This window comes from Silene latifolia, chromosome X (genome assembly GCF_048544455.1).
Source record: "Silene latifolia isolate original U9 population chromosome X, ASM4854445v1, whole genome shotgun sequence".
In the NCBI taxonomy this organism is placed as follows: domain Eukaryota; kingdom Viridiplantae; phylum Streptophyta; class Magnoliopsida; order Caryophyllales; family Caryophyllaceae; genus Silene; species Silene latifolia.
The window spans coordinates 331292631-331320618 of record NC_133537.1 but is presented as its reverse complement, the minus strand read 5'-3'; the positions used below and the strand labels follow the sequence as shown (position 1 = coordinate 331320618).

The following is a 27988-nucleotide window of genomic DNA, read 5'->3' as shown; positions in this document are numbered from 1 at the left end:
AACCACTTGTTTAAGAGATGAGAACCCTTACCACTCACACCAGCCAACTTTAATAACATGTGATGTAAAATTAAGTCGTACATAAAATCTTATACATGAATTATGAACTATATACCACACACAATTCTAGTAACTGTGCAGCTTACGGGTATGAAAACTAGTACTCAAGTACTCATACCGAGTGTAATCCTATGACCAACTCCGAGCCCAGCATTAGGTTTCAAATCAAAGCCCAACAGTCCAACACACTAAACCCCATCAAAGTGTCCAATTTGAGCGCACACTAAACTCCATCAAAGTGTCCACAATTGTAGCCCAAATATCTCCATGCAACGTTATCTTTCACTAGCTTTACCCGTATGACCGTATTAACAACAATCTCTAAAACGACGCCGTATTAACAACTCAAAATTCTGCGAATTCTGCGCGCTACTGACGTCATTCGGCTGAACGACGTCGTTCTGGAAAGAATTGGAACGTGTACATTGCAATTGCTGAGGGTTCGAGGCGGTATGAATTGATCTTTTTCATTTAATTTTTTTTATACTCTTCCGTCTCAATCATTTGTTTATCTTTTATCGTGCTGAGAATATAAAAGTTAACAAATGATTGAGACGGAGAAAGTAATTTTATAACGATTGCTCATTTTTGTCCGTGTTAGTGTGTTTGTAGCATTGTATGGCGATGTTTTATGTTATGTAATGAATTTTGTGATTGATTGATTGATTGATTTTATATTGACGATATATTTTGTGGTTACGTAAATTAAGTGTCGGACTCTTTATGACGGAAATGTCGGGACAGGGGGACTGTATTTTGAAACGAGGATCCGAGTATCGGGACACGTCTCCGTCTCGAAACTGAAACTGAAAATGATACGTACTTCCTCCATTTCATTCAATTCCATACATTTGCCTTTTTGAGTACTATTTACAAGTAGGGAGAATTTTCGATACAACTTCTAATATATAGCATAAAATATAGTCATGTGAGATCTTGTTTTAATTGTCTTACCAAGTACATTGTAAATAACAAATTTTTATAATTTTTACTAATATTGAACTAAAGATATGAACAAAAGAAAACGAGCATTGATATACGTGTATAAAGCAAATGTATGGAATTAAATGAAATGGAGGAAGTATTAGAATTCGGATTACTTGGAGTTTCTGATAGTGAAATAGAGAGATATTTGAGACGTAAAAACATAATCTATGGAATTAAATGAAATGGAGAAAGTATTAGAATTCGGATTACTTGAGTTTCTGATAGTGAAATAGAGAGATATTTGAGACGTAAAAACATAATCTAACTAAAAATTATACAATGCTTCATATGATAGGCTAAGTTGCTCTACTTTTGCAAATTGAGCCTCACAGTATACATGTAACTGGTAAATGTTTCGGATTAGGAAGTATCAGGTGCGGATTTTACATGTAACTTGTAGCAGGGTATTGCCGAGGAGGGTCGCGAGTTATCCATTTTGTAGACCGTAAGTTTATGAGGATATTGGTTATAATTAAAAGGGCTTAGCCGAGTGGTTAAAGGGATTGTGATGTAATCATTTACTTAGGGTGATACTGGTAAATGCTGAGATAACTCGAGTTCAATCTTATCATATACTATAAATTAGTACCAAGACATATAAATATGACTGGTTCGTTGGTTTTGAATGATATCACTGTTGTTGATTCCTGAATGATGGGTATTGTTTCTATATGTCCATTTGAAGGATCATGCATTACAACTGCAATGATGAGAGTATGGTATTAGACTTGTTAGTAAAGTTTAAGCCGTGCATCGATTGACACCCTTTAGTTTTTAAAAGACCAGGTAAAGGATATTTAGGGTGTATTTGGATTGAGGGATTTGGAGGGAAAGGGAGGGGAGGGAATTGGAAGGATGAGAAATCCATTGTTTGGTTAACAAAATGAAGGTAGAAGGATTTGGAGGGGAGGGAAAAGGGATCCTTCCATTTCCCTCCTACAACGCTAATTATTTCCCCGCCAACATAGGCAAGATTTGGAGGGAAAATCACTTCCTCCATTCTCCCTCCCTTCCCTTTCCCTCCTTTTTTCCTATCCAAACACACCCTTAGTGTTGTCTACCTTTGTAAAGGGGAAAGTTCTATCCGATTTAGGAATTTTTGAGGATGTAATACTAGGTCAGATTAATATTGTTGGAGATATTTTGAACGTCAAAGTTAAGTTTTGTCTCTAACATTTTCACATGAGACCTTTCATGGTTGCTACTAGCCATGGAAGGGTTTTATTTTAGAGCTTAACTGACCTAGAAAATCAAGAGTGTGAGCTGGACCTGTGTTAATTTTGCTAGAGCACCCCCTCATTAGCTAATGAGTATAGATCGTGGTGGCAGTGAACTAATACGAAAAAGAGAATTTGGTGGTCATTGGGCCAGTTCTTGAGCTTTTAGGAAGTGAGTGTCTATTCCTTTCGCAGTTATCTTGATTTTTGAGTTTGCGAATGATTGTGCCTTGCAGCCTGTGGGATAATAAGACAGTGTCATCCAACCTTGTTTTTGAGTTTGTATTTGTTAGTTTTTAATTAGTTGGTCGTCTTCCTTTGTCTTTTTTGGTCTAAACTAAATCCTATTCCTTTTAGGGTTAAGAAGAGAGCTAGAAGGAGGGAAGGGGGAAGAGGACTCACGAGGGAAGCTCTTATGCTATCCGTTTCTGTTGAAACTCCCTACTCACGAAATCCTTTCTTTGTTTTCCAGACAGCTTGACCTAGGTAGGATATCCTTTTTGGACTGTCTGGCATATAGTGAACCTTTGTCTTTTGGAATTTATGACTTAGTGATGAAGTTAATGTACAGATTCGTGTCCGATCATGCTCTGTTAGCCTGTTTGTATTTTTGTGTTGGTTACTTGATTTTGAAATATCTGTTGGTAGTAATTGTATAGAAACGCCATTTTACATCAGTGAATTAATGTAAAGTTAGGTTTCCTGCTGATAGTTTTGGTATGGGGAATAAAAATACCTTGTCTTGTAAAATAAAGTAGGGAAAGGCCAAAGCAAATACTGAAGCAGGTTTTAGACAAGAACGATGGATGGGTCATTTACAAACTCCTCTGAGTACATTATATACAGAAAATCTGGTAAAGAAAATAGTTGTGGTATGGCCACATTGGTCTCTAATAGTCTCAAATATAGTGTATGAGTGTTATAGAGACGAAGAAAAATCAAAGATTGAAGCTTCCTGGCGTCTTGAGCAGTGAGAAGAGAAGAGTTCCTCAATCGTGATATTTTGCAAGTCTTAAACGTATTTGTTATTAGAATTGTTATATCGTCAACTCCTTTTTATTTTCGCGGTTGACTATTAGATTGGGGTGTACAGTGGTTCACTGTAATTTTTGTTGTACATTGGAGACAGGCTCAAAAGTTGGTTATATATTTTCTTTTTTGTAGATACATGATCTAAAACCAGGCTCTATATTTTGAGATCTTAGAGGATATTATGTTCTGGGAAGTGATCTTCTTGTTTAGGGAATGGTGACATTATAATGATGATATTTATGAAGTTGCTGAATTCATGATAACATAATTGATATTACTCTCTATCTTATACTCCCGCCGTCCCGGTCATTTGTTTACTTTTGGTTTTGGCACAGTTGGAGATTGGAGGGACCACTTGTGGTTAGTGTTATTGAATGACAAGTGGATCGTGATGGGTATGGATGATCAAATCATACATAAAAAACACTCCTAATATAGAAAGGTAAACAAATGAATGAGACACCCCAAAATGGTAAAGGTAAACGAATGACCGGTACAGAGGGAGTATTGTTTTTCGTGGAATTAAAAACCCTTCAGCTTCTGTTGGCTGTTGCACATTCCACATAGTTGTTACAATAACATCTCATATGGTTTGGGACATAATTCCGCAATCCCACAAATGAAAGTCTTGGTTTAGACTGACTTCGTTTCAATCTCATCACATCAGATTATGCATTTTGTTACCTTTGCTGAGGTACACGAATTTAAAAAATACGGGCAAGCACAATTTTTTGCCTTTAATTTTTGTACAAATCATTTAAGATAACGGGGAAATCGTAGTGGGTAGTAGGATGAAAGCTTATCTTACGACTGCGCTATGATTTAGCGGAGTGAACATTACTGTTATGCTTCTTGTTCACTGTTTCTCTTAATTGCTTGTAATATATAACATGCTTTGTTTAATTTTTTTTGCAGACATCTTAGTAGCTACAAGTTTGTACTACCGAAAATCGACTCTGAGCTGCTTTTCAAATGTAGCTCTCATGACCTTGCATTGATTGAGGACTCCTGAACGTATCTGTTACGTGGTTAGTCTGTTTCTGACCTATATTTATATGTTGAATCTTGAAAGCAGTTATGCTCTTCTGAGAATACTGTTGATAACCTGAAGTCTTGAAGGCTGCTACTTAGTTTCTGAGTGCCTTGTGTTTTAAATAAACATAGAATAAAATTAAATTAACTTCCAGATCCTTCTTAAAGTATGCTGCAGTTGTTTCTAGAAAATACGCCTAGCAGCTTTTTCTCCTTTGAATTGATCTGAGGCACTGCAGCAACTATTGATGCTAATAATTTTACGCATTACTACCTTGGGCCTGTATTTTTTCTCAGGGAACTTTGTACCTATAATGGAGAACTACTTTTCTCTGTTCGAAACTGTAATACCCGCCCTTTTAGGGATCCCTTCGACCAGTGTTGACTGTCCTTTGGGGGCGGGAGTAACCTTAGGGAAGTATGCCAAACCATCTTGGGGTGCGTTTTAAGAGTGGTACTCGATAGAGTAGAGGCTACTCGATCGAGTAGCTAGGGCACTCGATCGAGTAGGGGGTTACTCGATCGAGTATGTTTGGTACTCGATCGAGTGCCCGGTTTCAATGAGGGTTATATATCGCGTTTTGTTAAATCCGCAAATCACTTTCGCCACTTTCCTCCTATCCTTCAGCCGCCTCCTTCCCTTCCCTTCACCTCAAAACTCCATGAAAGCCTTTGTGAAGATCCTTGTGCCTTAGAAGAGCGTCCTTTGAGTCGGGTAGCGGTCTTTTGCCTAGTCTCTCCCTAGTAGGTATGTCATAATCGTCATCCGTGCCTTTGTCTCTATAGTTAGGGTTTGCTTGTAGTAATAGATATTTGTATGGTGGTTATAGGCTTTGCTTGGTCGCTGGCTATGTTATCTATCGGCGTGGATTGGTTGCGGTTGCTTAAAGGTAGGTTCGCCTACTCGATGAGTCGTAGATCGTCTAGTGTGTCGGTCGTTGTGATAGTATTGTGGTTGTTTGACATAGTAATTGTATTGTGTTGTGGTTGCGGTTGTAATCGTTGTGATGGTTCTCGAGATGCGTTCTCGGAGCGTGGGGTCGCTTGCGGGTGACTTCACGCCCTAGTTTCGCCCTTCGTGGAACCCGCCACGCAAGGGGATGTGCACATTAATGAGCAGGGTTATCGCTCGTGAGATGAGCGGGGCTTAGGTGGGAACGCAGCTGCGGTCCCCATCGGCGGGGATCGGTCCTGGTGGACGATCGGTGATTGGTTTGGTTGGATTGTGGCGATTGTGGTTGAGGTGGATGTCGTTGTTTGCGTTGTTGTGTCTGTAGTTGTCGTTGTCTTGTCTTATCTCGATCGACATTGTGTGGTTGTTTGTTTGTTATGTGTCCGTGATCCCTTATGGTGAGCGATCGGTCTTAGCAGTGTTGATGTCGTTGATAGGCGAGGTCCTGGGCGGGGATGAGTCTTCACGAGATACGGTGGTCCTAACGAGTAGTCTTTGAGTTGTACCTTTATGTTGTATTTTGGTTTGAATGACTTGTAAATTAACGTAATAGTTCTTTTATTGACGTTTGATAATTACTCTCCTCGAACAACAACCGAGATGGTAACGCCTTATATGCTAAGGAAGGCCTAGTTAAGGCCTCCGAATATGGGGTGTTACAAAGTGGTATCAGAGCGACGATTTTGGAACCTGTAACAAATGAACATAATGAACGTAGAGAGTCTAATAAAATGAACCTGGTGTATGTATGATGGGAGCCCCGGCTGATGCTAGATTTTGGGTGAGTAGGCGCCCTCATCTCAAAATCTTGGCCCCATGACACTTAAGCCAGTCACATGGGATGGGAATGTGAGTCCGTGTGTCTATGTGTGCTATGTATGTTAGTTGTCTTGAGTTACCTCCTGTTAAGTTTTGTTAGAATTAATTGAGGTGTGATAGTCTTGTTTGGGCCGAGTGTGGTAATCATTGTGAAATTATTGAAGCTCGTTGGATGATTAGTGAGCTTATAGGATAGTTAGGAGTTATGTGACGGGATTATATGTCATGAAGATGCATGAAAGTGTGAATTTGAATGTGTAATATGATTAGCGAACATGTAGGTGGTTGTCATAAAAATTTATGATGACGGAAGTTGTAAGTGAGCTTGTAGACCATACCGCGATAGCTATAATGAAAATTTTAATATGGATGAGTAATAATTCGGGTCACGATATATGGTAATGTGTATATGCTTTATTAGCTAGTTGAAATTTTCCGCTGCGAAATATTAGAATTAGGCAAAATAGATTGCTTAGAATAACATATAATACATAATTGATTAAGTGATTGGCAATGAATATAACTATGTGACAAATAAATATGGGGATATTAATGTTAATCGTACGTTTGAACTTGATGTAAACACGAGTTTAGTAATGGCATGTAAAGTAAGTAAAGGTAATAATATGGCACGGCTAGGTTTATTCATAACTCGGTGACAGTAGACCCGAGTTGGGTAATTGTATAACGTAACAGGATATGTCTCTTAGTTGTTGGAGAGTTGTATGTTGTGTGACGATGGTTATAAAACGTGATTGAATGCGATGACTAGTGTCGAATTCCGAACTTAGTTGGAATCGACACGCGATGATGTTTTTGCAGGGACCTTCAAGTTACTTCGTTCTTTCGATCGAGCACTTAGCTATACTTGACCGAGTGCGGGTGCGTACTAGACCGAGTAGACCTCACTCGATCTAGTTAGGAGGCTATAACGTCGGAATGTGGGAAATTCCCCGCAGTTACTCGATGATTTAGCTCCTACTCGATCGAGTAGGGTGGTACTCGATCGAGTACCCCAGGCACTCGATCGAGTAGGTTACTGTACAGTGACTTCTGCGGGTTTTCTTAAAACCCTTTACCTTTCTATTTCTTCTTCTTATTCTCCCCTATTTCGACACAACCACCCTATATCACTCTCAAATCCCTTAATCTCTCCTAAATCCTCTCTTTCTCTTGGGTTAGTAGTGAATCTTGGGGTTGATTTTGCTTGTTTAATTCGTTTCTTTATCTTACTAGTCCATCAAGGTATGTTATTCTTCCTAATTTGTGTGATATGTTACTTTGAATGTGTTAGAATGAGGAGATAATCTGAAATTTTCGATTCACATGATGTAATAGTTGCTTTAGATAGTTGAAACATGATTCATATGCCTCTTTTCCATGTTTGTTGGTGATTAATTGCTGTAGATTAGATTAGAACAGTTGCAAAGATGAAATCGAAATTTCTAGGGTTTCCAATTTGAAATCGATTTTTGGCTGTTTTATAATGATTAGATAGTAAAATTGAACTTTAATTATGGTTTATATCATGTTGGAGGTTAGATTTTAACGATTTTACCCTTAGAAAATTGCCTTAAAACTCCGTCTTAAAAGTGTCTTATGAGAAATTCGTGACCTAGAATGAGAAAATTGATGTTGTAATTGACAATATAAGCATGAATAAAATTCCAACATGATAAAAGAAACAATGATTGATGAATACATGCCACAATTCTCACAGCTGTAAAGACCGTCTGAAAATTTTGATTGAGTTGTTTTACATAATAGTGAAGAGTGATAATGGTCTGTCGTAAATTATTCTTTCTCTTACATTAGTGACATGTAGTTTGCAATGTAAATGGAACGACCTTTAGAAGCATGCTAGGACATTCAAATTGCTGAGTATATGTGTCCACATGCCAAACTTTCGTAATTATGGTTTATAAGTGGCTACAAACTGAGATCATAGGATAAAAAAAAAAAAAAAAAAAAAAAAAAAAAAAAAAAAAATTGAGGAAACTATTGATGATATATGAATACCTAGCGAAACATCTAAGTTTAATGACACTAACTATGAGCCTCGAGTATGGAATTGGTTAGCGAGTTAGTGAAGTTGCCAATTATATAAAATTTGAATTGTATGAAGCGTATGCCTACATGTCTTATACAAATTGCTTGAACTTATATGTCAAAAATTGGAAACTGTTGATAAACATGTGCACTTACCTTAATATTCAAGTTTAATAACACGAAATATGTGCTTCACATGTCAAAATTGTTGGAAAATTCTGTGCGTAGCTGGATGTGTGAATTCAAGTACATGAAAAAATTGTTGGGATGTTTATACAAGTTGTTTGGACTCATGCCTAAAACAGATGCCGAGACTAAACCTTGGAACCCGTCAGAGTAAACGGGGAAGGGTTGATCCACTTGAGAGGGGGGAGGCTAGTGGACCGGTAGTACCCAGAGCTTCGAGTACCCTTACATTTGTTTTCGTTGACTTTAAGCAAAGGGAGCGTTTTGTAGCTTTACAAAAACGCAAGATGAGACCCACAAAGTGTATTGACACCGGTGTGTTAGAAGAGTTGGAAATAGAGACGGATGTCCGTCATATATTTCGAGACCTTGGGGTTTACGGGTTTGTACTTAGGTTGAGGAAGCACACTTATCCTTTCCTCACCCTTGAGTTCATGAGTTCCTTTAACTATGACCCGGTAGGGTCGATCATTGAGTTGATTGATGAATACCAGTTTCCTTTTGACCATGGATTTGTTTGCCTCTCACCTTGGGTTGGCGAAGCCTCCCAAGGACTCCATCACCGACATTCCAGTGAGTGCGGCGTCTGCGCCTAATGCCTTGCTGATCGGGAAGCAAGCTCCCACCGCGAGCAATATCTTTGATTAATGACGTTCAACACATCACCTTGAGAATCTTTCTCCGTTCCCTTTCAAACCTCCTCTATGACCGAAAGGATATCAGTAAGTTGAATAACCATGAGGTTTTACTTTCGATGTCGTACCTCAATCCGGAGCGGGCCAAGAAAGTGGTCTTGAATGCTCCTTCCATGGTTTGTCTTTGCTCTTGCCTTAATGGCTTCTTCTAATTCTCGATACCGAGTTGTGGTGCCATTGCCACTCGGTTAGGGCAAAAAAAGCTAACCTCCTTTGAGGCTTCTTCGGCGCACGTGCCACTAGCTACCCCTGTGCCTACCATGGATCGTGAGTACTACCTCGACCTGAAGTGGTTGAGAACCTTGGCTGACGGTAGCCTAGCATGGAGAGTGCTTGGCATGAGTTGGATGAGGATTCCAGCTCCTGAGCACCTCCCAGCCACAGAGCCCTTGGAGCCGACAGTGGTGACTGTGGATGGGGACGATGAGGAGGAGGAGGAGGAGGATGAGGACACACCCCGCCAGCTGCAGACCTATCTCATTGATGGTACCATCCTCACGGAGATGCCGGAGCCGACAAAGGGTGAGAACGCGGGAGTTCAGGTGGCGGAGAGGCCTAGGGTGGTGAAGGGACCCCGTCGAGTGAGAGAGAGGGCCCGGAGACTAGGACACGGCGGAGGCACCGCAGCAAGGCCCTTCCCGTACTACCCTTACCTCGACACCCCGAGACGCGATCCGATTACCTAGCGGAGAGAGTGTCATCTACCTTGACACTCCGAACATGCGTGAGATGGCGTACACTCGGGAATAGGGGCCGAGGGACCGCATCCGATATGGTGGAGTGGCGTTGGGAATTACTCAGGGGTTTTCCATTCCTACGGGGTGGAACAGTCGACATGGGGAGCACCTCGGTCCTTTCCTTACGGTGGCTTGACTCCATGGTACGCAGCCCGGGGAGCGGGAGAGGAGCGGAGCGGGAGTGGATGCGGGGATTGGGACGTCGGTGGTCGGTACTTCGGGTGGTGGTGATGATGAGGTGATCTTTGGAGGCGACGAGGGGGAGTGATACTCCTCGTTCTCATATTGGTTGATAGTAGTTGATGTTAGATGGTGGTATTGTTGTTAGACTTTGATAGTTATTTCCTTTTATCTTTCAGACTTAGTCGGGTTTGTACGATTGGCCCTAAGGCCGGAATTGCTACTCTAACTTTTGCAGGATTATTGAGAGTCGGGACATCATCCCTACTCAGTTTATGTGTCAATCGTGTGTTATATGTTAGCTTATGACGGGTTTCATAAGAATTTAACTCAGTAGGTACTCGATAGAGTACCCGTACTCTATCAGTGGGCATGGGAAAGTGGGATAAAAAGTTTCTGATCTGTAGGCCACTCGATCGAGTAGCCAGGGCACTCGATCGAGTAGCATGGCACTCGATCGAGTACCGTTACTTACTCGATCGAGTGTCACTGTTACAGGGGATTTTTGAAGATTAAAAATGTTCAATGGTTTTATGCTTGCGAGTTTAATGTTTAAAGTTGTTGCGAGTGCATAGCAGCACATTTGAACCGTTAATTTCATATGTTACAAGACATGATTGAAGTTTTATAAACGTATCTGTCACAAGTAGAGAAGCGGTAATAATTTCTTGTTGCTTTTATTTTGTATGCGCCTTTTTCGATCTATTTATCGGAGTTGTAGCTTCTTGTATGTTTGTGCTTACCATATTAATATATGTTATCAATCGGTGGCTAGTTAGTCCGATGACGTGGGTATGATTTTAATTTAACGAGTGTATAATCAGTGAGTAATGTCCATAATAGACAATACGGTTTTCTTTAATGAGTAAGATACAAATAATAAGTAATATGCGTTGGTATTTGGGTGGTGAACTTCGGGGACGAAGTTCCTTTTTAGAGGGGAAGAGTAATGTCGCGAAATAAAAAGGCTGTTTTTGAGTAATGCTTTGTTTATTCATAATGTTGTCGGTACTATGATTTACTTGATTATAAGTCATCGGTAGTTGTTTAGAATATTGTAAGTATCAAGTGAAAAAAAAAAAAAAAAAAAAAAAAAAAAAAAAAAACGACCTACTTCCTTCTTTAATGCTTCAAAGTGTGTGTGATCATATTTGAATCATGTTGCCAAGTAACAGGGTGGCATTAGTAGTACCACATGAAAATTGATCCGAGTTATGCTCTGGTGGATGGTTGGACGATGATTAGTGTATGTTGGAAGTTCGTGAGCGACGATTCGCACTGCGCGTCGGATGTTTTATGTGTATATAAAATAACAGTTGACTATGATGGAACTTGCATGATAGTGACAAGAGTCGATAGGTTTATTTGTGGACGGTGATGATGATGACATGGGGGGGAAATGGTGTTTACAAGGGGTGATGACCTAATCGGGAAGATTTGTGAGATTGTGTTGGTTTCGTGCGTGAGCGGGAGAGAGGTGAGTTGAACTTCGGGGACGAAGTTCTTTTTAAGGGGGAAGACGTAATACCCGCCCTTTTAGGGATCCCTTCGACCGGTGTTGATCGTCCTTTGGGGGCGGGAGTAACCTTAGGGAAGTATGCCAAACCATCTTGGGGTGCGTTTTAAGAGTGGTACTCGATAGAGTAGAGGCTACTCGATCGAGTAGCTAGGGCACTCGATCGAGTAGGGGGTTACTCGATCGAGTATGTTTGGTACTCGATCGAGTGCCCGGTTTCAATGAGGGTTATATATCGCGTTTTGTTAAATCCGCAAATCACTTTCGCCACTTTCCTCCTATCCTTCAGCCGCCTCCTTCCCTTCCCTTCACCTCAAAACTCCATGAAAGCCTTTGTGAAGATCCTTGTGCCTTAGAAGAGCGTCCTTTGAGTCGGGTAGCGGTCTTTTGCCTAGTCTCTCCCTAGTAGGTATGTCATAATCGTCATCCGTGCCTTTGTCTCTATAGTTAGGGTTTGCTTGTAGTAATAGATATTTGTATGGTGGTTATAGGCTTTGCTTGGTCGGCGGCTATGTTATCTATCGGCGTGGATTGGTTGCGGTTGCTTAAAGGTAGGTTCGCTACTCGGTAGGCGTAGATCGTCTAGTGTGTCGGTCGTTGTGATAGTATTGTGGTTGTTTGACATAGTAATTGTATTGTGTTGTGGTTGCGGTTGTAATCGTTGTGATGGTTCTCGAGATGCGTTCTCGGAGAGTGGGGTCGCTTGCGGGAGTGACTTCACGCCCTAGTTTCGCCCTTCGTGGAACCCGCCACGAAAGGGATGTGCACATTAATGAGCAGGGTTATCGCTCGTGAGATGAGCGGGGCTTAGGTGGGAACGGCTGCGGTCCCCCACTGGCAGGACTGGTCCGGTGGACAGTCGGTGATTGGTTTGGTTGGATTGTGGCGATTGTGGTTGAGGTGGATGTCGTTGTTTGCGTTGTTGTACTGTAGTTGTCGTTGTCTTGTCTTATCTCGATCTTGACATTGTGGTTGTTTGTTTGTTATGTGTCCGCCGTGATCCCTTATGGTGAGCGATCGGTCTTAGCGGTGTTGATGTCGTTGATAGGCGAGGTCCCGGCGGGGATGAGTCTTCACGAGATACGGTGGTCCTAACGAGTAGTCTTTGAGTTGTACCTTTATGTTGTATTTTGGTTTGAATGACTTGTAAATTAACGTAATAGTTCTTTTATTGACGTTTGATAATTACTCTCCTCGGGCAACCGAGATGGTAACGCCCTTATATGCTAAGGAAGGCCTAGTTAAGGCTCCTCTGAATATGGGGGTGTTACAGAAACCGTTTTGCTCATTACACAATTTGATGGAACCTACTTTGCTTGTACTCTGCTTCTTGGATTCTATTGTGTGTTTAGATGATGATATAAAAGGATGTGTTTTCGGATGTTTTCTTCTCATATTTCCAGTGATCTGCAACATCTTTGACGGCTTATTTTGTGCAATTGCTCTTCTAGTACAAGTAGGAAGTTTGTGTCTATCCATGTTATCAGGAATATTAGCAGTAAGATAGTAATGCACGTACTAGGAGTTACAGACCACTTCAAAATTACCCCAGGGCTCCTGCTAGCAGTCGGTTGGGATGAATCGGATGTACATAACCTTGTATCTTTGTTAACAACATAGAGATGATGTTTGAGATGACCCATAATAATACATATATGGCTATTGCGCTACATTATAGAACAATCACTTTAGTTTATTGTCATTTTGCTCTATTCATCATAACAATAACACAAAAATACTGAGTCTGGCTCCAACAATTCCGGTCACGGATGGTGACAGCCTATACAATGAGTGCTTGCAGATTGAAGTTTCCCTTTTCTTATCACGGAAAAGTAGCAGTAACACTGTTTTCAGGAAAGTATTCACAAAATTTGGTATGTACATCGTGACGGGTGAGAGACTAGAGACTAAACACACAGTACATGTGCTTTCGAGTAGTGGTTTATTTTCTTTGATTTTGGGAAAGTTATGTACTTAGGTGCATCTTTACACTTTTGAAAGTTAAAGATCAAGGAACTTTAAAAATGCTTGGTAGTTATAGTGAATTCAGTGATGGATCAATTGACCAATCTTTCTAAGTTTTGTAGAACCTATTCGGATCAGGCTATTATGGCTTTCTGTCCACTTGTTATATTCTGTTTTCCTAGGTTACTTTGTTTGTGAAAGAACTGTCAATGCTACAATTGAACAAGAGAAGAGACACACTCATTAACTGTAAGGATTCCACCACTAGTGTTTTATGATTGGAGCTTAATCATGAGCTGTTATGGATAGGGCGACTTACCAAAAACTTCGCTAGTCGTGAATTAGAAGAGTTACTTCGTCTTATGCCTAGTTAGTACAGTTTTAAATGGTCTTGATAGATGATGAATAACTTAAACAGTTAAACTTGCAACTCCATCGTTTTCTCTTCTCTGTTTTTTTTTTTTTTTTTTTAACTAAGGAAGCTCAATAGATAGTTTTGTAATTCTACGTTTTCATTTGCAAGAAATAAGGAGTGCAAATCTCTGGGTTTTCCGGATGACGTGGGAATCCGCGGCCGTTACCTCTTTACCAGGTGCGCACCGGGTAAAATCTATGTTACTCAAACTCTTTGCACTAAATTTCGTACTTGTGTATGCCACTGGATTCTCAACCATGTGTATGATACTTGACACTTTATTTTACGTAAGAAATTGAGGTACTTCAGAAAAATAATTGAGTGGAAAACCTCGACACAAATGCGTGTCTGATACTTTTAACCTTGATGTGAATAGTGAAAAATGACATTTCAACCACTAGGAGAGGTTTCACAACCGTGCCCTAAGTTTGTCAAATTGAAGTTGGTTTTTTGCTTTTTGTCTCTGAAATGTCTCCCTCTCCAGTAGAAAAAGGAAGACGGTACAATAATAAAGAAAAAAAAGGAATAAAGGAAGTAAGTACAACAAAACACATCAGAAACAAATAGGGATAACAAAATTAGTGGGTTCTGATCTTTGCTAAATGAAGTTCTGATAAGAATAAAGCAGATGCATTAACAGCTAACTGTAACCATTATTATTGCTAAGAGAGTCATTAGTTTAATATGGAATTCCGAGTTTGGACGGTGTGAATTCGGCATAATATTTAGTGTATCTTTTTCTGCATTTTGTGCTTCTAAGTCTGATCTCTCACATATAGTAAGTCTTTTAGAAAGCTTGCTTTTTTAAGAGTTCGGAGTTAGAATCTGGTAGTTCGATTAGTTAGCTTTAATTTACCATCTTTGTTAATAGTTCATCATAAATTGGAAGTCATACACTATCCATTTTTGTGCCTGTTATTATGCAAGCCTTGACATTAGTTTTTAACGTCTTCTATCTTCTTAGAGTTTAGCATTATTTTACGTATTCAGTGTTTTCTTGTGAATAGTTGTGTTAAATCAAACGATTCTTTTTCGGAGGTGCCAGTCGATAAAAGTTACCTCTCATCTCCACCTGACCACCTTTATTTATGATATATGCTTAACGATGATGCTATGTTTCTTTTTGTTGAGTATGTGTATCCCATGTAACTCAGATTCTAGTGATTTTTAAGATTTCTGACACACACAGACCCAGTTCCTTCTCTGCTTGTGTCTAGTGATCTATCACAAACTAGCACTTGATACTAACTTTGCATTCTTACTGACTGCACACCACGTTCCGGCTTAAAGAAGTGTCCCACTTTTATTCTCTTCTCTTTGGTGGTTTATTTACTCATTATTTGGCTTTGAAGAGGGGTTGAAATTCGTCCTAGGATAATTCATTAAAAACATTGCACTGTTACATGTTTTATATAGCGAGTTGTTATTTGTACATGTAATTTATATAATATACTCCCTTTGTCCAAGTCATTTGTTTACCTTCTTTTATTCTTTGTGGGGGAGATTTTAATTAAAGGTAATTAAATGATTGATACCGAAAGAGTTTTTTCTTAGGAATTGAAGTAGGACACCCGGTCGTCATGACTTCTATATGTAAAACACTTGAACATGTTGATTTCACGTAGTTGTGTGTTAAATGTAATCATTGGCCGTCATTGCTTTAATAGGAGATTTTGTTTAAACAATGTTTGGAAGGTTTAGCGACTATCAAAACTATTTTATTCCTTACGTCCTAGCCTTGGAGGGCTAGAAAGTAGAAACAGTAGGGTAGTTGTGCATCCAGTGCATTTGGGCGCGAATTTTGCACGCTTTTTTCGGAGTATATTAGTATTCCACTAAATGTATTACATTGAATAGATTGGAGGTTCATAACAATGGTCAATTTTTTCATGCAGAGGTACCTTCAAACCTTTTTTTTTTCTTTTAAGGAAAGAAAATAAAGTCTGTCCGTTAGGATATTATCGCTGACTTTCAGCCACCTCGGAAGAATAGGACAATGATATGTGAAACATATTTTGTGGAGTTACGAAGCTAACATATGCAATTTGCTAAATCTTTACTTCATTAGTGAATTGCTTATGGTTTCATGTAGGTATTCAGTCAATTATTTACGTTTCTTGTTTAGACGTCCACTAGTAGCATCAAAACAGCCCTGTTAAAAGTTCAACTGTTTACAAAACTCGATTTCTCTCGCCAACATATCTCAGTTTACTATGGACAAGTTCATTTGAAGTGTTTGTGAGATCCGTGAGTGGAATAGTGGATATGAAGGAGATACACGGAAAAGGTGTTGAAGGAAAGGAGATGGAAAAGAAAGTTAAAAATGGAGGGATCTGCATATGCTGTGACTTGTGAGGTAGGAGAAAGGTGGCGGGGGAGGGGGGGGGGGGGGGGGAACGATATTTGTGAACTTTACCCCTTACTTTAGTCTCTGTGTTGCAAACGCAAGTAATTAACTTGTGGACGAAGTAGCAAATACATGTTATTCATGCGAGCCTACCTCGCCTCTGAAAGGCTAAAACAATTTTTTGTAGCGGGCGGATCGACTTAACTATCCATCAAAGAAAATTTGAACTTTGGTGAATAGTTTAGTTTTCTTAGGAGTTTGGATTCTCTCTTTTTCTTAAAAGAAATAGATATGTCCATTACCTCTCACAAAAAACGATTTTATATTATTCCGATCTTTCATTTTCTCTTCCATTACTTTGCAGGGTTAAACCTGGACTGTTAGATTGGAGTTTGGACTGTTAAAAGATTGTTGTCGAAATCATAGGAAATGGACCTTTCATTTCTTTCAGAAAATGGAGATGATCCTAATTGCATTTTTAGACGGGCAGTCGGCTTTCGAAAAGATCTACTAGAATGCCAAACAAAGGTAAATGCTTGATTTCCTATGACTGATTTTAGTGAGATCAGGATTCCTTTTGTTACAGTCTTGTCTTTCTGTCCCAATGATGTCTTACCAACTAGTCTTATGATATTTAAGTTTGCTTACCTACCATTTTAAATCCCTGCTACTAAAGACAACCTTCTCAATTTCACCTCATTTTCCATTTACACAAATCCACGTTTAAGACGGGCACATCCATCTTAAACTTAAAACGGGTCAAATAGGAGGTATAGGACAAAAACAGAGCTTCTAGGGACTAGGAAAACAATTGTCCTATCTAGTCAAGTGGGATGTTACGTGATCCATTTTAGTCTTAAAACGGATATACCCGTCTTAAAAAAGACCAACTGTTCTTTTGTTACTTCACCTCCATTCCCTTAGAATAATCATTTAAGGACACAATCTAGATCACAAGTCTTTAAGCCCCAGCTAATTGCATGACTAATCACTCTTAACTAATTATACTTTGTCATTTAACAAAGTTACTTTATTCCTTGATTCATGTGAGCCATTCAATTAGTATGGCTGGCCACATGCTCTCACCATCACCCAACTAACACACCCTTAAGAATAATAGTATATGCATTATTGTCACCTCGTTTTACTTTCTCCAATTTAGCATCGAACTTAAAAGAGGAAAAAGGGATGATGTGAGATTTCATCACCTCATCATGCCTTGATGCTTACCTTTAAGGTATCTATTATATATTATACATGAAAGTAATGTCGACCTAATAGTCCCACTTCTTTGATAATGCTTATTATAATTAGTACGCTATCGTAAAGATGAATGAAGGTGCCCTACTTAAGTATTCTTGTAGGACTTATGGCTTTGATACTTGGGTCAAACCTTCGTAGAATAAATCGATCATAGGTGCGTTCTGTTGGACGGGAACTTTCTGAACTAAACTGAACTGAAGTGAAGAGTAAAATGAGATGAACTGATATGACGGAACTAAAGTGGAGTGAACTGAAAGACCTTAATTACCAATGACAGTTCTCTACCTAATGAAAAATATGCGCTTGTTAAGTTGAAAACCGTAGTTATATCATGTCGATGGAAATATATCTGTGTAGGAAAGTATGGACCCCAAGTTTAATTTTCAGAAAAGAGTATGATAAGGCCAATGATGGAACATACTTTGTCACTTGCTATGTGAGAGGATTACTTTAATAACTTGATTTTTGTAAGGTTGTTTTGAGTGGCGAAATACATTCCCCAAGTTTAATGTTTTTGCTTTCGGAATAAGGATGGTGAAAGGAAAAGGGAAATGAATCCCAAAGATGGAACGTACTCTGCCGCTCGCTATGTGAAATCATTATTAATAACTCGACTTTTTAGTCGTGTTTTGAGCGGTGAAATACATTCATGTGTGGCGTTATGACATATGACGACCCAAATAAGGAAAGGATGAGCATCACAACCTCTAGGCTCTGGTGCTCTTTCGTCTCTGCTTATTAATTCTGCTTTACTGTTATAATATGAAATTAAAATTCGACGCTTTTGCTTAGCAAATGATGTAGGGAGTATATTGCCAACCAGCAGTTATATTACGAGACATAGCACTTAGTTAGTTGTTACTAGCCACCTTTTCAAATGGATATACTTTTTCTTATCCTTCTTGAAGAATCGGTTCGAGTAACTTTACCTGTGAATAAATGTAGACTATAGCCATATTGTATTATATCTTTGGCAATTGGCACAACAATGCCAAATTTTGCGTAAGTTTTGCACACTTGCTTGTAATTTTATATGATATCTTTGTTGTTTTCAACTCTTGTTTGATGCCTTTGCCTGTTGCTGTATTCACATCGTTTTGCATTCGGCGTCTTGAATTTTAAGTGTATATATCTTGTTCATGATTAATTTTGAACCTATGTTACTTTGACTCTTTCACTTTGAGCGTACCTGCACAATACTCATGGGTGTCGCGACCTGACATTTCTTGTCTTATCGGAGATACAAAGAGAGGCTCGTCCAACATAATAGAGAAAAAGACGCGTACATGAAGCAAACAATATGATTTAACAAGTTTTAAGTCTTTTGTCTCTAAAATATCTCCGTTTCGCTTTAAAAACTCTCTAGCGTCCATATTTTTGATTAATTGTCTATTTTGTAGTCATGTCTTGTAGAAGTAAGCTCTTGTGTGTTCAAATTTGAAACATGACGAGTCTTGAAACGACACTTCTTGGTACAATTGTGGTGTTAGTGTGTCCTTGTTACCGAAATCTTATAAATTCACCCTAATACGCGAAATTTTCGCTTAGCTTATTCCGAAGATTGTTTAACTCGATTTTCTACATGATATATGATCGTTTCTTGTGTGTTGAAATTTGAGACATGACAAGTCTTGATATGACACTTTTTGGTTAAATTCTGGTGTTATTGTGTGTTCTAACTTCTGTGACCGAGATTTTCACCCTAATACGTGAAATCTCCTTGTTACCGAAATCTTATAAATTCACCCTAATATGTGAAATTTTCTGCTTGGCTTTTTCCGAAGATTGTTTAACTCGAGTTTCTATCTGATATACGATCTTTTCTTTAAGCCTGCAGATATTTACATGTCTTTGCATACCACTTGACAATTTGGTAATATTCTACTTTCGTGTCGATATCTCTTTTAGTAAAACTTGGCCATCAATTTTTCCTTGCTATTTTTCCCTTGAGCATGCACTAGGAAATAGAATGCCAAACCTGAAGGTATAGTATGTACATAAGACATTTAAGTTACATGCATGAAGGAAAATTGTGATACGCAAATGTAAAGAAAGTTTGTTTCTTTCACAAGTAATAGTAAGATTGTGACATGAAAGTAGCATTCTTTTGTAGGACCTAAAAGATTGTACCCAACTACCCTAATATGATGCTTAATTAGGAGAGTATATATGGTGAATATTTACTAGGAAGTATATATGCTTGCATGCTCAATTGCCCACCGTGCTTTAATTTCTCAAGTGGCCTCGAATCTTGCCTAATTTCGAAGTGGAAGTCGATATTTCTGGGACGGAGGGAGTATGAAATAGAACGATTAGATCATTTGTATAGTTGTATACAAACAATGGTGTCTTATAATGTTTCTGTTCGAATTATTTGTTTACCTTTGATTAAAATGTTATTTCTAACAAGTTAAAAAGGTAAATAATATGGAGTAGATGGATTCAGAGGGGGGGTATGTTATTTATTTTGAATAAGAGTATTGTATAGACACACTAGTCATTGTCTTGTTGAAACGAGAGACCTTATTGTCTGCTATTAAAAATTTACAATATTGGAACTAATCATTTTCCATTGAGGATACTATTGTTTTGAATCTATGAGTTGTGATCATTGACTATATTTTGGATTACTACTCTTTAAAAGATTTTTAAGGAACCAAGAACTAATTATCGTACCACAAAAAATTCTTACTTGTGACGGTGACTAGTTATAACTGCATTCACAATCGATTTAAATAATGTTAAAAAGAAAAGGGTATTGTGAGACATTTCAAGCTTGTACCAAGCAAGGCTTGTTGTAGGATCTTCTTTATTTCACAAATTCTTATTTCAGACCGTCATATCCGTCTGAAATGGTCAGACGGATATCATTTCCTCTCACAAAAAACTCATTTAGGGTGTGAGTGGGAAAGCACATGGGGATGTCCCACCACCCATGTGCTTCTCACTTATGAGAGGTCTTATTGCGGTCTGAAATAAGGCGGTCTGAAGCAAGACGGACTGTCTTTATTTTGTGATCTTATTGAAGCTTGTTACTCCAATTTGTGATATTGCAAGTTTGCAACTCTGGTGAACAAGTGGCCTCATAATTATTACTGTATGTTTTGTTGATTTCTCAAGGTGAAATGTAAGTGCAGAATACTCCGTACTAACAAAGTACCCATTTCTTTTATTATACTCCTTCATTCAACTCCACATTACAAGTTTGTTTTTTCACGTTTCTCAACGCGTTTTTGAAAAAATTATAAAGTTAGATATTCTTAATGTACTCCTAGAGACGAATCAAATAAGATTTCACGTGAATATATTTTCACTTATATATCGAGAGAAAATCGACATTGAATGTTCACTTGTAAATAGTGTACAAAAGAGAAAACTTGTAATGTGAAGTTGAATAGAGGGAGTAGTTGCCTTTTAGAGTTTCAGACCATTTAAAACAGCACTTTAATTAATTAACTTCATTTTTATTTTTGGCTTTTAAATATTTTATCTTCATGTTGAAAATAATAAAATAAAATGACTTCTTGAAATCGCTTTTTATTAATATTACAGAGTCTTATTTTTCGTATATATGTAAATTATATTAACTTGTTTAAATAGAAAGGACATTATGTCGGACTTTGAAATTCAACATCAACTTTGTAGGCTTTAATTGTGATGAAGATTACGTGAGAGGAAATACTTTGTGTGTTTTTTTCCTTGACAAGTGAACTCTCTCGGACCCTCATACACAACTCTTTCAGTTAGTGAACTCCCATCAAAGACATGTCCATTGAAAGCTTTATAACTTCCCCACCTATTCATGGAATTGTTTTTTTTCCCCTTTCCTAACATAGTTTCTTCAACATTGGTTGCCTTTCTCTTGTATTGTGTTTTCATGGTAAAATTGCATTTTAGATGGGAAATGAAATGACGCTATCATAACTAGCACAATACCATAATATACTCACCTACACTTTGAAAGACGTCTTAATCTACTGATTAAGGCAAAAACATTGAGCATAATAAGTTCTAGGTTCGAATACTTTTGTCATAAATTGTAATATCTTTGTGGCTCATTTGACGCCAGAATAAACCTAACTCTCACATATGGAAACCAAAACAGAAAAGTAGAATAGAGAAAACAACAATCGAAGAAAAATAGAGTATTATTAGATAGAGTACAAGGGAACGATAAATTATTTGTTAGTATTATGTCCAAGACTCTTTTCCATTTTCAATGGGGTCAAAGACTAATTACTCTGTGGTTTGGTATTATGATTGAATAAAGCAAAATGACTCACTAGAGTGGCTGAGCTACTTTCTATTGTGAAGTATCAGTCATTCGATGCATTTCTCGACGCAATTCTCATCTTGAGTCATTCGAAAACTTCTTTGTACTGCTAACATAAAGTTAAGGCTGCGTACATCCGACCTTGAGTTATTGAGACAATGTCATTGTTATGTTGTGTCCAAAAGTCAATAATAAGTGAATGCAAATGATTTAAAGCAAATAATTGTAAATTTTTCAATGGGCGGTGAGACCATAATGAGCATCTCCCCTATAATTTATTAAGAGTTTGTGTACTACTTGGTCAAGAGACAATAATCATAAAAGGTTGGATTCTCTTTAGTTTATATTTGTATTAGTAATTAGTACTTGTAATTATTTTAAGGTATCTTGTGTTTACATCCTTTGATTAGAGAACATGGTTCCCCATGCACGTGGGGCTCCTTAATGCTTCCATACACTTCCCACCATCCCTCGTTTCCTTTTTATTTGCAAAATCATATGATTTTAAAACTTAATCTTCACTTCCTTCGATGTGGTAGATTTTCAATTGCTTTTGCTTATGATGAATATATTCTCTCCGTTTTGTATTATATGTCGTTTTTGTGTTCTGAATTGACACTGTGACTTGCTCCATACTGAGAACGAAGTTAGGTTTAAATTCTATCTAAGGCTGAAACACCAGTCGTATCTATATTTTTAATAACTACTCTTTACGGCCTGACTTGATTGACATGTGCTTAGTTCCGTCCTTGCTTTTGTTTTCTAATATAGAGCATATCTGGTTTAAATTCTAACTAGGGTCGAAACATTAATCTTACTGATATTTCTAATACATATTCCTTCTTTTCTCAAAAAATTATCCCGGTTTAATTACGGCCTAGTCGGTTTGTGCTTAGCTGTATCCCTACTTCATATGTTGTTGCGAAGTCTACAAGTTTTAGAGAGAAATTTTCTTCGCTTTTCTTACTCGTATCGCTATCAAGGTTTTGAAGTTGTCTTTGCTTGGAAGGGAAATTAGGAAGTTAAAACAAAACATTGTAACAAATGGGAAACTATGAGAAAATAAAACACAAATGCATCTAATGAAATCTCACCACCATGGTGGGATCTCTCATCTCTCCGTTCCCACTTATGTTGTTTTAAAGTTTTAATAAAGTTATGAGAGGTAAATTTCTAGTACAATGTTGTTCTTGAATTCACGTCCATTATTGTTGTCACACAACTAGAAATGTGTTGGAGGTACCTTTAATTTCTCAAAGTACCCTTTTTCATTTAGGACACTTGTCAAGTAACGTCTGTTATTGTTATATATAGGTCAACATCATAAAATCTCCATCTCATTCCTAAGTTGGTTGGTAATGTACTAATGCATGATTGCATGGTCATTGTTTCAGCCGGACTCTACATGTTAATGATGAAGATCCGAAAATCGGCACGGCAACATCAGTCTGAGTAATGAAATAGTCGAGTTTGACACTCGGACAAATATATGTGTCTAATACTAATGTTTGAGCTGGACTCAAAATATTAACATGTAACGAAGATTCAAAAACTGATTCGACCTGATTAGAATGATTTATGAAATAGTCGAGTTTGAGACTCAGACAAATATGTATATAATACTAATGTTTCAGCTGGACTCTACAATCTACATATGTTTTGAATGAAGATCCAAAAACCCATGATTAGATTGATTTATGAATAGTCGAGTTTGACATTGAGACAAATATATGTCTATTGACTATTACTAATGTTCCAGCTCGACTCTACATATGTTATGTGAACGAAGATCCAAAAACCGATTTGACATGATTAGATGAAATAGTCGAGTTTTTTTTTTATTAGGTAAGAAAACTAGGTTGATCATCTAGGGTAGAACCAACCTATCTCATTCTTTCGAATGAGGGAGGTAAGTTGAAGCCACCGGCTATCAAACCATCTCGAAAGAGTTGGAGATGAATGTCTAATAGAAGCCATGAAGTCAGCAACCTTGTTGGCTTCACGAAAGCAATGTTTAATTATCACTTCATCGAACAAATGAAATAGTCGAGTTGAACCGTTAGACAAATATACGTGTCTAATACTTCTAAGTTGTAACCAAGTTTAATTTGGGTCATTGGGGGAATATAATTTCCAATAAAACATATACTTAGACATAATTTATAACTGAGAGTTGCGTAACCTCTTGGTCTAATTAAAAGTGTCTTTTAGTGTAACAAGTGAGACATCATGCTTTATAGCTGTAGAAATTTTGGAAGGTACCACAAATTAGCGCATCAATTGTACCTTCATCAAACATACAAAATTTACAAACGTAAGTTTCAAACATTAAATGTAGTTTGTTGATAGCTCAGTGATGATATTGTCATACACTCATACTGGCCTAAGACTGCTAAGAGGTAGCAATCGAGTCACACGAGTTTGATTAGACGAGTCGATTATATTTTCGTTGAGTTTCATTGGATCAATATTGCTCTTTAATTTGAATCAAGTCGGGTTATGAATCTATCTGACCTTCCTTTAGTCGCTAACGTAAATAAATTCCGTCTAGTTTGAAGTCAAGGTTCAAAATCTCGACCGAGTTGTATCGGATTTTTACTCAGCCGATATGAAATATCACCCGAAAAATCACCAAGATTCACCGGTTTCCGTTCGTAACGACCAATTAAGGACTGATTATACCGATATCACGACTACAACCGATACCGAAATTTAAAACCATGGTTTGAACATATGTCAATTAACTCAACGGATGGCAAAGTTAGACACTATAACTTGTGTAACCTTGTCCTTAACACCTAGTGGTTGATTGTTAGAGAGGAATTTTTCTTCCTGTTGATTTGATTTATGGTGTCGCACCACAAATATCAAAATTGTGAAGGGAAATAATTGATACGGAGTAGATATTTATTACTTCCTTTGTTGAGTCTGTTCCGATCATTTGTTTAACTTCGATTAAAATACTCCTCACAAAGAATAACAAATGATCGGTATAGGGGAGTAGTTATTTTTGAGACAATGATGGAGTAGATATTTATATTCTCCTGAAATCTGTTGTGAATGAAAAGACATCAAAAACAAAATAAAGAAACCAAATTAAGCATTACAAATCATGGAAGATTACATAATCACTGACTTAATAAACCCTTAACAAGTTAACAGGTTGCATAATTATATAATCTCACTACATAAATTATTCAATTCATTAAAAGCTACTAAAACCCAAATTAAGACCTCAGAACAACTGAATCCAGACATATGCTGATAAAAAACGATATTTATGCGTAATTAATATCGTTTAATTTAATTTTGACTGCAGAAACGACACGCATTAATACTGAAACATATCAGCTGATGCCATGATGGGTTGGTTCATACAGGAAGCAGCAGAATCCCAAGGATTCATCAAGAAACTATTATCATGAACTGTAAACAATTCATCCCCATAATCACATCCTCCTGCATACATTCCCATACCTTGATTATGATTATAACCATGATTATGATTAGCAGATGAATTCAGAACAGTATTAATCTCATTCAGAGACTGTAACCTGTTACTAAGTTCAGTCATCTGAGCTCTCAGAATGCAATTTTCAGCTTCAAATTTCAGAAACTCTTGAGTTGTAACATTAATACTATTCAGAATTTGATTATTGGATTTTCTTAAATTTCCAATTTGTGCCATTAAATCATCCAAATGCTTTTGTTTCCTCATCCTTGATCTTCTAGCCGATTCGCGGTTCGACTGCATCCTTTTCCTCTTCCTCTCATCCATCACTTGCATTTGCATTTCTTCTTCTGAACTTGAGTTTTGTTGCAGGAATGATGATCCTGATGATGTTCCTCCAGGTGAAGCCATTACAAAGTTTATTACTTTTTTTACTTTTTGCAGGACCCTTTTAACTAATTAGTAATATTTTTGATTTTAGACTGTATTGCAGTAAAAAAAAAAAGGTAAAAAAAAAACTATAGTAGTATAGTATAGAGGGTAAAAGAGAGGGTAAATAATTATGAAATGAAGTAAAACCAGTAAAGAAAAACAACAGAGAAAGATTGAACAAGATGGGTCCTGCGCCTGTATGTGGAATTTATCATACAACCAGAAAGATACAATTCACTGAGAATTTGAGACATGAATCTCATACATTAATACCCAGTTATTCAGCATTAATGTTTTTTATAACAAATTGTTGTTAAAACCAAAAAAGATTGAATCTTTTTTGTACTAAAATGATGAAAAATTGAGGAAAAATATGGGATTTTTTTTGAGAATTCAGCAGAGTTTTGAGATTTGAGAGAGGGAGGGGAGGGGAGGAGGAGGAGAGGAGAAAGGGGGGGAAATGGTTGTGGTTTGGGAGGGGGAACTTATAGAATCAGGAAATCATGTAAAAGGTGGAATGATGAATTAAAGTAAGGAAAAGTTGGAGTGAAATCAGTGAGGAAATGGACTGCTGTTGGGTTGGGTATGTAGTTTCAATTGGTTTCCCTTGTGACGGGTTACCATTTGTGGCGGATAATTTGTGAGTAAAAATGGTAAAAAAATGGGTTAGTGGAGAAAGGGGACCACATGAACAGTGTTGCAGAGAGAGAAAAAGTGGGTACTTTATGAGGTAAAATGGTATCCGTCACTCCAAAGTGACGGATATTGCATGTCACAAATAAGAATTTGTGATGTAGTTTAGCGATTTGGGTCATCTCTGTTTCTTTTTAACGGTTTAGATTTTATATTGAAATGATATTATTGGACGTATTTGCGTTTTAAGTAATGGATGATCGCGTGGAGAATGAGTTATGAAGTATAAAATTGATGTTATTTGAGGAAACGGAGATAATTTAACTCGTATTGTTACGGTAATACGGTTTTATAAGGTTCTACTTGGGAAGGTTAAAGTAGAGGGGGAATGTAAAGAAAGAGAGGGTAATTGGGAGTAACTTTCACTTTTTTTGTAAAGCTAAAGAAAAGAGTTTGAGAATCTTCATTTTTTATGGAGGTGAACTCATTTGCATTCACTGTATTTCCGTATTAAAAAGGTGACTAATAATAATTTGAATTGTGTATAAACGAACGTTGTTTTTAAAAAAAACAACTTCGTAATATAATTAAAGATAATGGTTGTGATTTTTACCGTTGTTTAAAAGAAAATTTTAAAGTAAGTATGTGTGTTAAGTAGATAGACGTATAAACAAGTTAACTGAACGGATGATAAAATCTTGATTTTAAGGAATGTTTTTTTTCTTTCTTAAAAAGTTCTAATTCTAATGAAATAAATTTATTTAAGTGTTTATGTTTTATCTATGTTTAAGTGGTTGTCGACGTACCAATACAGGTAAAAATGCATACATAAGTGTATCGGAAATTTTGTACTCGGTATTTGTCCTTAGCAGGACTTTTAAAACACCTTATGATAATTTCATTTTTTTTTGGGTGTATATTATTCGGTTTAGTCTGGATTTGAGTTGGATAGGGTGTAGGACTATTAGGATGGTAACAACTCTCTATCTTATAAGCTTTTTCATTGTTACTCCTGCATTCTCAGAGTTCGAACTCAAAACATCTGATTAAGTTAAAATAGATTCTTATCAGTTGACCTAAGTACTCTAAATATAATGTTTTCCTTGTTGGGAGATTCTATTGTGAAAAAAATTACTCCGTCCCGATTAATTGTTTACTATTTCATTTTAGAGTATCTCGGTTAATTGTTTTCTTTCTATTGTAAGATTATTTTTGATGGATAACTTAATCCGCAACACTCAATTTGGTGCATTTATCATTTAATAATTGATCTACTCTTTTTTTATAATCTTTGTACTTTTGACAAAAAAAATAATCTTTGTACTAAAATTAAAGGTAAATAAATAACTGGGAATTGGGAAGGAAGGAGTACAAAATGGTAAATTAAGTAGAGAAAGTACAAGTACTTGTATGTGACAAAAAATGATGGAGACATGTGAGGTTGGTGGAGGGAATTTGTGGACCGTCCAAATTTTGCCAAGCTGAGAGACTCTGCAACTTGTACCACAGATTTTGTGCATTTATGTAAGGCTCATTGTAATTTTGGTAAATTTATTGTTGATGTCAGTTGATTATTCGTCTTCTGTATTATACAGAGTACAAAAAATTAATAAAAATGTGTACTGTTTTTGCGGTGAATAATATTCTTTCGAGCAAAATATTGCTCCAGTTACTTTAGTCTTCAGTATGTTCATTGTTCAGTGAAGTGACAAGGTGTTTTTCTCAGTTTTGAGTTTTGACTGCCAGT

At 37.3% G+C, this 27988-nt stretch overlaps 1 protein-coding gene and 1 long non-coding RNA gene across 2 annotated transcripts; one reads left to right on the top strand and one right to left on the bottom strand.

Annotated features, from left to right (window-relative positions):
• On the top strand, positions 1-23358 carry LOC141618652 (uncharacterized). The gene is made up of 5 exons (XR_012531453.1): positions 1-510; positions 4212-4324; positions 13951-14030; positions 16554-16717; positions 23120-23358. It is a non-coding gene; the product is annotated as an uncharacterized LOC141618652 (long non-coding RNA).
• A 1450-nt stretch (positions 23359-24808) lies between these two features.
• Positions 24809-26172, bottom strand: LOC141618651 (bZIP transcription factor 44-like). Its single transcript, XM_074435742.1, has one exon. It carries the CDS (start codon positions 25585-25587, stop codon positions 25057-25059), a length of 531 nt encoding a protein of 176 aa, XP_074291843.1. The 5' UTR covers positions 25588-26172; the 3' UTR covers positions 24809-25056.
• Positions 26173-27988: the final 1816 nt, after the last annotated feature.